The sequence below is a fragment of the Dysidea avara genome, chromosome 8 (assembly GCF_963678975.1).
Source record: "Dysidea avara chromosome 8, odDysAvar1.4, whole genome shotgun sequence".
Lineage (NCBI taxonomy): Eukaryota > Metazoa > Porifera > Demospongiae > Dictyoceratida > Dysideidae > Dysidea > Dysidea avara.
In genome coordinates this window covers 21,720,027-21,735,578 of record NC_089279.1, presented here as the reverse complement: position 1 = coordinate 21,735,578, position 15,552 = coordinate 21,720,027, and the positions used below count along the sequence as shown (strand labels likewise).

Sequence of the window (15,552 nt, the reverse complement as noted above, 5' to 3'; positions counted from 1 at the left end):
AAAACAATCACTGTAGATAAGCCAAAGCAGGGTGGAAGAGTGCTGACAAGTGACAAAAATATCAAAATTTTGCAAAAACAGAAAGAGAATGAGCTAAAAGAAGAAAGCAACAAAGAGAATAATGAAAGAATTTGAAGTAGAATGCAAATGACAATGCAAGAAAACCAAACAGTAAGTTTGTAGAAACTAGAATAAGTAAGGTCTATGCAGTAATATGCATATGTTTTCACACTCTGTTCTTACAAGTTTCATTTCAGATAGCCATGTGCAAATGGTACATATGCATTTGTAATATTATATACATCGCATATTACACATGTACATACACAGAGGGGTGTGTACCAACAGCTGCATCTTGTGAGATGGCAACACAAGATGTTAAATTTACAGCTGCAGAGATCAAGAAATTCACCACAAGCTTGGAAAATGGATATGACTTGACTTGAAACATACACTATAATTAGCTTTCAACTATGCATACTTGATCACCTATTTAATAAACAATAGAAAGCTGAGCAATTATAAATAAAGGATTTTACCTTCAAAGTCCACCATATGGCTGATTATTCAATTAAACAACCACCAGAAAGTATTCTGCGGTAAGCCTTTGGTCACCTCAAGCTGCCAGTTGGTCATATAACAAAATGGGTTACACACAGTGTACATGTATACAGTAGGTGAACACACTATCTAAAAGCCTATGTGCCAGTTTCATCAAAAATATGTTCTGTACACTAGGGTAGCCCACTCACTTATACAGAGCTACCCTGACAGAGCAATATATACTAACTCTAATAGAACATATACGAGTTGATGAAATGCTCTAATAAAACAGTCACTTTATTCTACTGTTCAGATAATTGAGTGTTCAGCTAGTCAATCAATTAACGTTCAAATAATGATCCCATTGTGCTATGTATGTATATGTGGTGGAGACCAGGGAATTCCCCTACATTGGCCTTGCAAATCAGCAAAGGTGAGTTACATAGTGTATACACATCATACTTTTCGTTTCAGATTAGGTTTTCCTGGGCCACGCTGTTGTCTTAGATATTTATCAACCCTCAGTCACCTGGCCTAACTACCAGTCTCGTAAATGGGTCACTCAGCATCCCTTGATCACCATGGTGGGGGGGAGAGAAGAACTATCAGAAAGGTGTTTCATTATGCGGGTATGTTAAGTTGTACACATTGTATAGTAGAATTGTTGATACAACATACTAATACTTGAAATTGTGAAAGTAAAGTAGCTTTTGTCAAAACTATCCAGTGTTTAATGCTTGCATAGAGCGATACTCTCTAACAGAATCAGAATAACTGTAATGGCCAATAACTATACTGAATGTCGAATTTCTATTTGTGCAGGTACACCCTGCATCTCACTGTGCACCTCTGCGAAGTGCTCTTATCCACAATCAAGAAGTTGGGTCCAATGTGAGGTTTACAAAGAATGGGATCATTGTTGTAGCACAGGAATTTCTAAGGCAACAGCCAGCCGACCTACTTTTCAGTACATTTGCAAACACTGCAAATCGTTGGCTAGCAAAAGGCAGATTTGAAAAACAAACTGTTGGTGAGAGTAACTAAATCCTTTTACTGACTGATTGGTATACAACTGATTTTTTTACATGTGCTGTGTTAATTATGTAACAAAATCATATGTATGCAGAACCACAATAGTGGTAATTTATTATATAGCTACTATGACCCTAAATGCTTCCAATAGATTGCTACCAATTAAAAAAACTTCTACTGATTGACTGACTGACTAACTGCCTGCCTACCTGCCTGCCTGATGCCTTCAGACAAGCGTAGCTCGATAACGGCTAAGGCTACGGGCTTAATTTTTTCACTGTTAGACATTGCTTTGTCTCGAGATGTGCCTTTTGGCATACCGCACTACGTAAAATGCACGCATCATGGACTTACCTTTGTCCTCCTTTGTGTCCATTTCTTTTTGCTGACTGCCCAAGGTGTTGATTTGCAGTAGCGCAATGCATGGCTTCCCTATGTTTGTAAACGGAAATCGTCCGTATTTTCCTTGGTGACTGGATTGATTGCAGAGGCGCTTCTAATACTTCGTTGTAACGCTGTGTATTGGGTGAAGCAGAGCGTAATGCCACTTCACTTTTGAGTCAGTTATTGATAGTTGAGTTGGGGCACGTGAATTGAACAATCTGATTTGTGGTGACTGGATTGATTGCAGAGGTGCTTCTCCTACCGTTCTTCGTTTGTGGCACTGTGTAACAGGCTGAACATAGCTGAAAGCAAAGCTTATTGACCACTTCACTTTCAAGTCAGTAATTGATAGCTAGCTGGGGCACACATTCAGATGAAAACATTAACTCTGACGCTATCCTTTTCTTTGATGTGGTATGCGCGGGTTCACCAGCCATAATAATGTTACATAAAACAAGTATAAGGAAAAATTAGGAATTATAAGTTTGATTAGGGATCATAGAAAAAAAAGTAGGGAAACAAGGGAGGTCGCCTACACCTGCAGATATACTAGTGAACATTTTATCCCTGGGTATAGACTGAAGTAAGGATTAAATGTTCACTAGTATATCCACAGGTGTAGGCAACCTCCCTTGTTTCTTTTTTTTCTATGATCCCTAATCGAACTTAAAATTCCTAATTTTTCCTTATAATTGTTAATATTAGTATTACCGTAGCCATTTCATAACGACCACCTTTTCATATCACATCTTTAGACTAGCTTGCTTTTTGATGGCTGCAGTCTTGTCAAGCTTGGCTGTCTTGGATTACAATATAAAAATGAAGTAGGGTTCCAGCAATAAAATGTAGTTAAACAAGAGATGATTGTAGCTATGAGAGAAAATCCCTACTTAGCATTGTAGCAATGTGGGAAAATCCCTAAATCTTTTTCAATGCCAAGTAGGGATTTCCCTCACAGTTACCATCATCTCTCGTTTCACTACATTTTATTGCTGGAACCTTACTTTATTTTTAATAATTACACTGTTTTTTTGTTACATGTGTTGAACCTGTAACCTTTCAATTACCAGGACAAGGCTCTAGCCAATTTGCTATGCTGCCTCACATGCACACATACACATGCATGCACACAAGCACACACTACACACCTTTAAGTAATATAGACCTAATTCCATCAGCAGGAAATGAAACAGGAGACAAACGACTGACAATTTTCAACCACTTATCAAATGATTCAATCGGCCATAAGACTCCTACAAGCAGCACAAGTGAACACCAACTACAACTACATTTTCAGCAACACTACCTCCAAGGTTCATGAGTGGGAAAAACATGGCACCAGCAATATTTACTGCTGATTCAATATTTGCAAAGAGAGTTGACAACATCAATCCTTTATTAAGTAGGAACAACTCATCACATCATCTCATCTAGTGGGTAAGAGACTTACCTAATGAAAGCCCACAGAGTACATCTATAAATCCTAAGAAGATCACCAATGGAATGCTTCCTTCCCTCTCAATCTGTGGAAATGAGAACACACAACGTGTATACATACATATTCTTAAAAATGCTAGGCTTAAAATTTGTGTGAAAATAGTAAAATTCATTGCATTGTAAAAATTAAAGTTTTGCATAAACAGATTTACTATAATGTAGCCCTCTTGCATTATGCTTTTTGTGTTCATTGTAGTACTATAAAGAAAACTTTTCGTATCTTGTACATATAGCCATTATATAATATTATGTTCGGAATATCACTTTGGCATTGAACCACAAACCAAAACATGAGATTTCTACGTAGTTATATACTCATCATATCTTTGTTTTATCACTACTTTTAATATAGCTATACAGGAAATCCTTGCTTTGCTGTGATTTTAAAGATTTTCCCACATGGATGCATATAGTATTCCATCATGTCTCTTAATATACAACATGTGTGAATTCAGTGACTAACAAGATTTTTCCATCAGTAAGTTTACTGTGCAAGAGTGTGATTGCTCTATTAAATAGTCTTCTTAGCTGCACGTTTTATACTTTAATTTCTATTGGTCTTTTGGAAGTACTAAAGACCATGATGGGTATACACATGTTTCCGTACAAAACATATTCATGACCAACAAGTCCACAATTTTTAGTTGAAGTGATTCATTGTTCCTACTATAATATACATTACAAGGCCATAATGTTTACTATACAACAGTTGTATGTAGGGACATTCTGCACAACAATCTTAGAGACGTTCCATATCATGTGCCATTCAAGTAGACACTATGAAAATGTTTTATGAAACTTAGAAACCTTACGGGGCATTCAATATGGTTTGTACAGTTTTCATTCTGGGAATGAAGTTCTCTTTTAGATTAAAATGTTTCAATTGTGTGGCCAACATATACTTTTCTGTATGCATCCTATTCTACAGCCATGACTAGTTTACAACGGTGGTTTGGGCTTTTCTGACAAAAAATATCATCCTAAAACCAGCCTCACAATACCTTCATGGTGCCCTGGCAGTATTGGTGAGAAGCCCAAAAGTGTTTACTGAGCGGCCTAAAACGCTTCCGATAAATTGCTACAGAATTTTAAAAATTTATTATTTAGCAGAATTTTCTACTAACTAACTGCTGCCTGCCTGCCTGCCTGCCTGCCTGCCTGCCTGCCTGCCCACCCGCCTCCCTGATGCCTTCAGACAAGCATAGCTAGACAACCACTAAGGCCAACTGGTGCTTTTTGGTATACCGCAGTATGTACAATGAATGCTTCATGGACTCACTTGTGTCCTCCTTTGTGTCCCATTTATCTTTGCTGACAGTGAAAGGTGTTAATTTGCAGTAGTGTAGAAGGCATGTCTGATGATGTTCGTAGCTCCAAGAAACTCCTCTGAGTAATGGTCGATGCTGCTGAAAGTCACTCAACTCTGGATACAATGGACATAGTATGTGAAACTTTGCAAGCAAAGTTGAGAACCAAGGAACTGTCCAGCGGCACCAGTCATATTCAACTCGATGGTGACCTCTTAACACCTTGTCACCTCCAATGTGGGAAAGGCATCCGTCAAGAACTGGAAGACGAGAATTTGCTACCTATACCAGCCCCTGTCAAAGTTTATAGTCTCATATCATGATAATTCTGGTAGACGTTGTTGCAGGTTTGACTTGACAGGCTAGTGTTGATTTTCCGAGTCACTCTGCTACCCTGGAAACACATTCCGTGGCAAGATTCAAGAAGAGAACAGACATCTGTAATCTCTATGAACTTTATTTCCCCAGTTGCCCTGTAGCGCAACCTGACTTTCAGTCGGGTAACCTTGATGCTTCAATGTTTTGCTGAATAGGATAAAGGTTATAAGGAGGTGACCCAAGGGAAAACATTTGTCTGTACACTGGCACATTTGTTCTGTGACATAGGCGATGGGAATCTGCTTCCCTGAATGCCATTGTTGTAGCCAGTATTTTGCTGCTTAAGCTGTACATATAAGGACAAGGATCATGTTGTTTTGCTAGAAAACCAGTTGAAGCTACGGAAGGAAGGAAGGAAATGTGTCTGCCCTGGTCGCTGAAGGCAGAGCTATACAAAGTTGTATGAAAGGTCATCCACCTAAGCAAAGTGAGTCCCAACTGGTATGGTACGTAATTCACTAAACTCATAATCGTGCCAAAGCCGATCCGCGTGTTGTCACCTGGCACAACAGTCCATATGTTCATTCAACTTCCCCCAAGGTTTTGCACAATGGTGCTTCATTCTTTCCAGCAATTGTTTTTTATGTTCAATGATTTACTCAAAATTCATCTATACTAATTGTAGTCAAGCATGTGTGACTGTTCTGTTCATAAATATAGTGACTGTTCTATTAGATTATCTTACTGTCTAGCTGTCCCTTTTAAGTCATTGGATCATTTTTACGTAGTTGGAACGTATCTGCTATCCATATTTGGAATACTTTTCCTGCTTCTATGTTGATTAGTGCCATCAATTGGCGAGATGCTATGAAGATGCTGCAACGTTACATAACTGCAATTAGTTAACTCTGTTATTGTTTGTTATTTGTTGTACCAATGTTTATATTTGAAGAAGCATTACTGTAAAAATTGCTATTCCTCAGTGTTCACGTTCCCGAATATTCCACCTATTTGCCAGCATTTTGATAATGGTTCTACCAGCTTATTCTTCTGGTAAAATCGGCACATCGCTATCTGTACTAAACATCATGTACAATTGTACGATGTTGTTCACACCATTTAAGTACGATTATGACAGAGAATTAGCTAATGAATGACTTACGTACATACATCAAATGCATAAATTGTGGTTAAAGTCATGATGATAACTTGTAGTAATCCCAAGGAAGAATATACAACCATCTGAGATGTAACCACCTCAATTATACTAACACCTGCATGATAATAATAATTCAATAAAATATCCAACAAGTTATAAATTAACCTGCTGCCCATGAGCGATCAAACAATCCTCCTGTTCTTTCCACAATCAAGTTAGTGACAGTGAGTAACATGGATATACTCAGTGTTACACTATATAGTAAATAGATATGCCAATAAAATTAGTGCTTGCAGTATTCTCTATTTTCATACAGTAGTACTACAATACAGCTTGTATAGACGTAGCAAAAATTTAAATGTTAGTGGCTGAGGATCACAGAACAAAAAATAATTGCAAGGGTCTTATCCACTCTTGAAGCCATGGCAATACATCACTGATCTCTACTTTAGATCAGTATAATTATTAACAATTAAATGTGAGCTAATATGTACCATGTCTTAAGATGTAAGTGAGATGTGTTCCAACTACTAGCACTTACAATTGCCAAAGTTTCTTTACTTGTTTGTTAGACTAAGCATGCACCTTATTAATTAACAGTTAGTGAAGAGACCACTATTAATGACTATGTGTATGCACAGCCTGAGAATAGTGCATGAAGTACATTGTCAATTTCTTGCTTTCACTGAAGGTGCAGTCTAAAAGTTATGAACAGTTTTAGTTCATCTTTACTTTACATGACTGTAGTATGAAACTATATAGGTACATAAGTGATTGACATGCCAGAGTTAAATAAGTGGATGTAACGTACCCCTGTGGGATGAAAAGGCAACATATATGTATTAGTTAAAGCATTGCCGCAAGTGATATATGATGAATATAGCACTAAAAGAGTGGGTGAGAGCCAAATATAGCACGAGGCAAACTTCCTTGCTGGTGCAAAACTATTCGAGTCTCACCAGAAACATAAGTTTTCACTCTAGATAACGATCGGACATACCTTGAAAAGACCCTCTGGAGTGCATTTTCTCTAGCACTGGAGTGCTTTCTTCTTCACTCAGTTATCACCTCGATTTTGGGGTCAGGCGCCACGTGACCAATCATCATCGACCCATGTGCAGTGCTATAACTACCCTCTATATAGCACTGCAGTCACCAATATAGCACTGTGGTTACTTACATATATACATAGAGCACTGTGGTTATGTAAACTGTGTTGTATGGCAAATATAGCACTATTTTCACTTTGATCTAAAGTTCATTAAATGTCCATACATAATGAATGTATTGTATCTCCTGAGACATTATGACAAAAATCCTGTAATGCTAGCCAAGATTTAGCTTGAGGCTACAATACAGTGGAACCTTTCTTATCTGGGCGGTCTGGTGTACACTACCATCTATATCTCAGAAATGTCTGCAACTAAGAATTGCATGGTAATATGCTAAAAGTGACTAACTTAATACAAGTAGCATTGTATTACTATCAGTTTGTGCTATGCAGTTAATGGGTAGAGGAGAAAGTCACTACAGAGCATTCATAGTCACTCCCTTGGGTTGTAAAATGCATTTTTACCTAGGTAGTTATTATTAGTATAATAAACAAGCCACCAAAAAGAAACCTTTAGGCTCCCTCCTTGTGCTTTCATCTAAACCAACCTTCATTATGATCAATAAACTACAAGCCACATGACTAATTTGGGCTGTCTGGACAATGGAGGTGCCTGGATAATAGAGGTTTGGATAGGGAAAGGAGACTTAGCGGAATGACCGAAATGGTGGAAACAGGTAGTTGGAAAAGGCAGATACGACCAGACTTGGACACGGACACAGACACGGACATTTTCATAAAGCACTTTTACATATATAACAGTTATTTTTCATACCTAACGTTGTTTTTACAGCAGTCTTTGCTTCCAGACCTGGGCGTCAATCTTGTCATAGTGCTTATCCATTTATAAGCGCAAGTGCGAAGGACTAGACCAGACTCCACAGAATGCCAAAGACCATATATAGATTAGCTTGTATGCCCCATGCAACTTAGCTTAGCAGGCCAAATCCACAATCTTACGCCTTGTAGTATAAAGTGCAGGCGTTTATACCAAGCATTGAGGATTTCAAGGTCCTGGACTACAAGATTAGTTGGGACATGCCAGCTTAGTCTCTATGACACCGAATTAGATTTCTAGAGCACGTGTACAACACTATATGGTCTTTAGAGTGCTAGTCTATCCTTCGCACATGCACTTACAAATGGATAAGTGCTATGACAAGATCGACACCTGGGTCTGGTAGTGAAAGCTGCTGTAAAAACAGCATTAGGTATGAAAAATAACTGTTTTATAAACGTAAAAGTGTATTTTAAAAATATCCGTGTCTGCCTTTCCAACTACCCGGCAGAAACAGCTAAATCGCCATTTCCAGATTACAGAGAGCCTAAGAGCACTATACATATGTAAGTAGCACCGAAAACTCAATAACTGTTAGCTACTACTGTTAACACAATGTAGCTAGCCGCTATAACTCACCACAATTAAAGCGCATGCCACTCTTTGGAGCACTGATTTCTCCAGTGTTAACTTGCAGCTTAGCATCATAACCACAACATTAGGCATCAGCTGCTGTAGCATCATCAATCTGTCACCTTGTGGCACATACCATATTCAAAGCACATGTTACAATGAGTGCCTAGCCAACATTCTCACATGATTGAAAACAAGACCATAATGTATAATGCAACATGCACGTTTAAAACACAGAATGGCAATCAATTTTGAACTTTAAAGAACATTCTAGCAGATGGTTATGTGTAATAATGTACTTTGGCTAGGTGCTTATTGTAACATACACTTCAAATATGGTGTGCCACAAGGTGACAGATTGATGCTGCTATAGTTTAAGAGCAGCTCAAGGATTACTATGCCTAATGTTATGGTTGTGATGCTAAACTGCAACACTGGAGAAATCGGCACTCGAAAGAGCATGCGCTTCAATTGTGGTGAGTTCTAGCTATGTTGTACTAGTTAATAGTTATTGAGTCTTTGCGCTACTTATGTATAGTGCTCTTAGTAATCTAGAAATGATAATTTAGTTGTTTCCCCCAATCCCACTGTTTCTGTCATTCTGTTAATGTATATACACATTTTAGACCAATCAAAGGTATAATATCAAACATCAAAACAATTTCATGATTTTCCTACATATGTCATTTTATAAACTATAACAACTATTTTATGATGCTAACTAAGTAAGTCTCTATGTTATGCAGGTGTTCTCATTATACATTAACATGCAGGTGTTCTCATTATACATTAACATGCAGGTGTTCTCATTATACATTAACATGCAGATTCCACTACACAGCAGATATATATTGCAGTTTTAGATAGTCAGTACAGCTTGATTTCTTTATTATTGGATGCACAAGTGCAGCCTTTATCCTTACAATTACAACAACTCAACATATATCAGAATATGTATCTTACTTACCCAGCAATTAGTCCTGTAGCACTGAAATCTGTGACCTTAAGATCGGATCCACCATACACGTACGTCCTAATCAGATAACACACAATAAAACAAGAAATGGCCTACATATATAAATAAACATTTCATCATGCAGATCTGTGAAAAGGAAAGCTTTCCACAAACCAGGGGCAGATCCAGGACCTGGCAAGGGGAGGGGCACAAACAAGGAAGTTGTAGGTGGCTAGATCCTCTTGTTAGTTGCTACATTTTTGAAGCAGCAAATAATAGACCTCTTAGTAGTATCTCTTTCCATTTTGGCCTTTGCAGATGGCTGTGATGTCTTTAAAGCTGTTTATATAAAAGGCTCTGCATGTTTTAAACAGCAACACGATAACTGTTTTTAGAGGCGCTTAGTATGCACGAAGGTGCTGGGTGACAGTTTCATAGCTAGTTTGACTTTGGTTCACTTTAGTTTCAGGTGAATTCGTAATAAATGCTAGTAAAATGTGTATAATTTCGTGAGTTTTATCTTGGCCTGGTATAAAGTTTAGTATTTTAATCAGAAGTATGGCTCCTCCACAAGGTGAGGGGGATGGGGGGCATTTGTCCCAAATGCCCCATCCTGGATCCACCATTGCAAACAATCAACTGTGATAATCCTAAAACATGTATGTATGAAGAAGCTTTTTATTGATATCTTGTCAGAATTGTCTAGAATTCAGGCTTGAATATCTTACTTAAATAGTGGTCTTTCAATTCCCAGAATTGGATCTGTGTGAAAGATCCCTTTTGTACGTACAGTGTACAGTATAGTTACAGGTGTCACTTACTTGCAATAGAGGATTAAAGTAGTAGTCTGGGATTGATGCATTCCTTAGGAATTCTCTTCTCATTCCCTAATGGAAAGTGTTACAATGGTTGTTGCTATGGTAATGATACTTACCACAACAGCCTTATTTAGTGTGTCATTGATTGTGTAGTATATTTGCGTGTCTGTGCAAATACAATAAACATACAGTTGCTAAAACACAAATTTTGTATGTACAATAAAACTGCACTCCAGGGGTGGTTGAGCAGGCCAAAGAATGAGGAACGAAGCAATAAAAGTTACATAACAGAGTTTGAAGCAAATAAACAGGTGTGAATGTTATTCTGAGAGTAGGAATGATGCCTCCAGGAAAATTATTAGATGTTACAATTAAACACTGTGATAGTATATATTCACTGGGCTGCTGCAAATAAAGTAAGTAGCCCCTTACAGTTTTTAAAGGGATATAAAGGTGATTGTTCTATAAGAGCAGTTGACTGCTCAAGTAAAGTATCTCAATACACACAATTCCCAATGAAACTGCCCCCCCCCACACACACACACACACACATCTATGCTGCACATACAATCAAATCAAACAGTCAATTAAATCCATAATACAATAACAATAAATGAACGTTTGATTGTATAATCCTTTCCTATTTATCTGCACCTTCTTGTAAAAATCTCATTGTACTAAATGTGGGTAAGACCATACGTATATATATAATCAGTAGCTATATATGATAGGTAAACTGGTTTGTGTTACTTCTCAAGTCTGTAACCAGCATGTCTTGGAGGGTTGGCGATCATAGAAATGAGTGCATGTCTGGAGCCAGCTGTTTAATATTTTGTCGTGATTGAAAGTAGCTGATAGATGCTCTATCAAGGTATGTTAGGAATTAATGTCATTGAACTTAATTTCAGGCCAATTGTGAAAAAGCTTACTGAAGTATCTATGCAGCCTACATTCCTCACATTTAAGCTACTTTCATCATTAGTGTATACAAGAAAACAAACTTCAGTTTTCCACAACAATTTAGCATGTCTTTAGCTGGTTATGGGAGCAGGTGCTTAGCTGATAATAAACAGCAATAGCTGAGAAGTTGCTTAATTTGTATCTATGGAAAGTGTATAAGCTCCCCCCCCCCCCCCCCCCCCCTACTTACATCACTATTAAGCTCTCCCCACTTACTAGTCACATCCAGAATCAATTCAATAGCAGCTCCACTCACTTCAGATGGTTCAACAGGACTACTGGTGTCTACCCCTTCACATATCGTCACAAGCCTACATAACATCAGTATACCATCACCACATTACAACAATACTTACTTTTCTATAAAATTTTCAGTGTAATTCTCAGGAATGCTAAAATAGCCCCAGCCACTTCCTTCTTCTATCTTGTCTATACCTTCTGCCAAAGTAATAGTCCTTTCCTATACACACACTTATAATATAATCAAACATACATACCATCACTAACCAGATCAAGAGTATCATGATCAATATGTGATAGAAATGATTTACCGAGATTAAACGTTCCATTAAAGAAATCAGAATGATATGCTACAAGGATAATTGACAATGCTGGTAACTGTGCATATATATATATATATATATATATATATATATATAGTTTGTGTGTGTGCGCGTGCGTGTGTGTGTGTGTGTGTGTGTGTGTGTGTGTGTGTGTGTGTGTGTGTGTGTGTGTGCGTTGCACATAAGTGTGCGTAGTGTGTGGATGCACACAAGTACCATTTTCAAACTCAAAAAGAAGACAATTTAATTAAACAACCAAACAATAAACTAACAGTACTTGATACTTTTCAACAGCCTATTCCTATGGTGACACCACTTAACTATTGCAAACATTTGCATTGCTTTTGATCTGCCCTTACAATATGTTGCGTATATATAGTCTACATGCAATGTCTTTAAGGTTTAAACCATAAGGCATAGCTACACTTTAGCCAACAGATGACTAGTCCCATGCTCTTCTTGCTCCCACACAAAAGAAGAAAAAGTGGTCTAGGCATTAGATTAACAGTGGACTGACTGAGTAAATTAACAAAACCTTTTGGTGCATTAAAAATGTAACTTTAAAGACGAAACAATGCAAACACATACAATATAAACATTACATCTTACCATTGTCATAATTGTTGTAGAAGACTTTGATGTCAGTGATATCATTACCGTAGGCTACATTGAACAAGCTAAGTTGTATAGTCGGGTTGAGGAGTAAGAAAAAGAATGTACTATAGAGAGAAAAGTGCTATGATATATGAATTCAGTGTAGAAACCACAAATTCTCAGTGATCATACATACATACACACATGTGTACCCCTGTAAGTGTTGTTAGAACCATACACTATGGTAGTACTGTATGGTACAGATCCACCAAAATAAAGAGCACTGCTGTATCGCTGTACCATTAAAAGTCATCATCCACATGACAAAAAGCACCTGTATGTAAGAGTCTTGGTATATCTAACATCAAATCTACTGAGCATAAAAACTTATCACTATAAGTTCCCGTGCCTAAAAATAGGTCTGGTATGTTTCCAGAACCAATAAAAGTACTGGTGTAACTCACTGTGTTTCCAAGCAATGCTTTGCAGCAGTTCTCCTTTCACATGTGTGACTGACGGGAAGCTAGTAACTACCTTCTGCTGTTTAGACTTAGTCTTTAAACCTTGAATTCTCTAGCGGTTTCATTGACAACTTGCTCAACATTAACAGCTTTGGTTGCCATTTCTATACTCCCACGTAAAATAAACACGTGAACCAATTATCCCAGGAGGCTCAGAACAACGTTGGCACCAGAAGTGTGCCAGATCAATTGTTTTTAGGTGTTGGTACTTATAGTACTGCATCATCTCAATACTTGAATATGTGTGGAGTGCAGTCTAGTAACAAAAAGAGTGTGCTTTCACCATTAAAGATTACTGAAGAAGCATTAACAAATATTTCACCAATTTTAATATCAGACCCACAAAGGTAGACCTGATGATCAACACACTGCAAGGACATGGTTAATGTGCTCTGTTTTCTTTAGCAAACCAATCATTTCAAGTGCAGATATCTACTCCTTCATACAATAGCGTATAAGCACTTCAAAAAAATTAGTAACATTGGTAAGGAGATTATTAATTCAGAAATTAACACCTTGACATGGTTTTCTTGAAGAAGACAAGAAGAAGGAAAATTGAAGATGAAAGGTAAAGGAGAGTGAATACTCTTCGGAACCCAAACGTCACATGCCACACGTAAGTTTGTTATTGTGGTGCTGTTACTGCACAATGCATTTTTCACGTGGCACAGACCATATAATACTTTGGGAACAAGGGCTTATCGCTTTCAGTATACTGTACTGTATAGTAGGCAATCCCCAAAGAAAATGGCATCCCAAATCATCACAGACTATACACTGCATTTACGGTTAGTGTATCTAATGCCAAATCTAGCATTACAAATAAGAAAACCCGTACAGAAGCACAAGCACTGATGTTTTCTGAAAAAATCAGATGTTTAGTCTGTCTATCAGCCTGCCTGCCAGCAAAACAGCCAGCCTGCCCACATTCAAAATGGTAGAGGTCATCATCATTAACATAACAATGTAACATGTGGCATGTGCCAGGTTCTAATGAATATCCACTCTCTGTACCTTGCCTTTACCTTTCATTTCCAATTCTTCTCTTTATGCAGCCATATCAAGGAATTTTCTGTAACAACTTTAAACAAGCTGTAGGACCAGGTGTATACAGACCTTCAGCACTTGTGCTGTAAAGCCTTAATAAATAAACTAATATCCATTTGGTTCCACATAGGGTACTTGAGATAATAAGTCACTCTCTAGAGTTCCTTGGATACATATACATGAAATTGACAAGGAGAAAACATCCTGACCACCTGACAGACTCCTGTAAGCGTTTGAGGGTTAATCAGATGGCTGCAGGTTCGAGGCTACCTAGGTACAGTCATGGATTTTTTTCTTCTTTCTCCACCTTTTCAAACACACTTTCTGTAACAACTTTAAACAGGCTGTAGGACCAGGTGTCCTACAGACCTCCAGCACTTGTGCTGTAAAGCCTTAATAAATAAATAAAGTAATTCTTCGTATTGATACCTTTCTTTACAGGTATGAGCGATGGTATATTGCAACATAGTTAAATATGTAGGAAAATCCCCTACAATGGTGTTATCACTTGTCATTTTGTCCATGAAAACTCAATGAAAAAATTCCACCATCTGTATGGGCATCCCTAATGAATATATTTTCATATCATTTTTATAGCCAATAAAAAAAAATCACCAATAAAAATCCTGTGAATTGCTATTCATAGCGTTTTCATCGGTACTCTTTCACTGGATTTTCATTGCTACTGTCCTATGAAAATGGTATGAAAATAAAAATTCTTTGGGTCAAGGGGTATGGTTACCGTAGCTGTGTCCTGCTTACTTACATTGGTTGACGGATAAACTTCAGGACTTCTTTCCAAGACTGAGCAGCAATGTTAGATATCCTAGGAATCCTTGGTATGCCAAGGTGAATACCTATAGTTACTGCAATATTGTTGAGACTTGTTAAGTTACAACACTTACCAGAGAAATAGGAGGGATACTGGATGGTGGCAACATTGTTGCCTAGTAACGGAGTGTGTTCTGAAGTACCATCACCTTGTTGCTATGGAGAGCATTTATAAGAAACTACTTTAAACTACCGTAACCTGTTATAGAGTAATTTGTGACAGATACGTACTGTAAATCCAGAAACACTTACATCAGTAAACTTTAGCAAATCATGTGATTCACAACATAAAACCTTTCACAAGCTTTTGATTATCACCCACTTACATTGGGTATAGTTTAGCTATCACGAATGAACCTTTGAGACTTTGTCCAGCTCACAAAAATACACAAACTTTTTTTACACAAAGATTTATGGTATGTAATAAAGAAAAGCAACCATTGTTAAATTTTGAGTATATATTGTACAAATACATATGACTGGATTTGGGAAAACCGATCT

The 15,552-nt window shown here is 37.5% G+C and overlaps 1 protein-coding gene across 4 annotated transcripts in view; it reads right to left on the bottom strand.

Moving 5' to 3' along the window:
- LOC136264655 (ABC transporter G family member 20-like) overlaps positions 1-15,552 on the bottom strand; it is a 45,388-nt gene that overhangs the window by 10,999 nt on the left and 18,837 nt on the right. For 3 of the 4 annotated variants that reach the window (XM_066059432.1, XM_066059434.1, XM_066059433.1), the window contains 14 exons: positions 15,126-15,207; positions 14,987-15,077; positions 12,668-12,777; positions 12,003-12,085; positions 11,852-11,955; positions 11,712-11,806; positions 10,652-10,701; positions 10,539-10,604; positions 9,730-9,800; positions 6,406-6,494; positions 6,252-6,355; positions 3,410-3,482; positions 3,266-3,352; positions 3,108-3,212 (listed from right to left, as the gene is read on the bottom strand). In XM_066059432.1, the coding sequence (XP_065915504.1) occupies positions 3,108-3,212; positions 3,266-3,352; positions 3,410-3,482; positions 6,252-6,355; positions 6,406-6,494; positions 9,730-9,800; positions 10,539-10,604; positions 10,652-10,701; positions 11,712-11,806; positions 11,852-11,955; positions 12,003-12,085; positions 12,668-12,777; positions 14,987-15,077; positions 15,126-15,207 (1,210 nt within the window). Of the gene's footprint in view, positions 1-3,107; positions 3,213-3,265; positions 3,353-3,409; positions 3,483-6,243; positions 6,356-6,405; positions 6,495-9,729; positions 9,801-10,538; positions 10,605-10,651; positions 10,702-11,711; positions 11,807-11,851; positions 11,956-12,002; positions 12,086-12,667; positions 12,778-14,986; positions 15,078-15,125; positions 15,208-15,552 lie in introns of those variants that run through there. The other variant, XR_010705264.1, reaches the window with a different exon arrangement.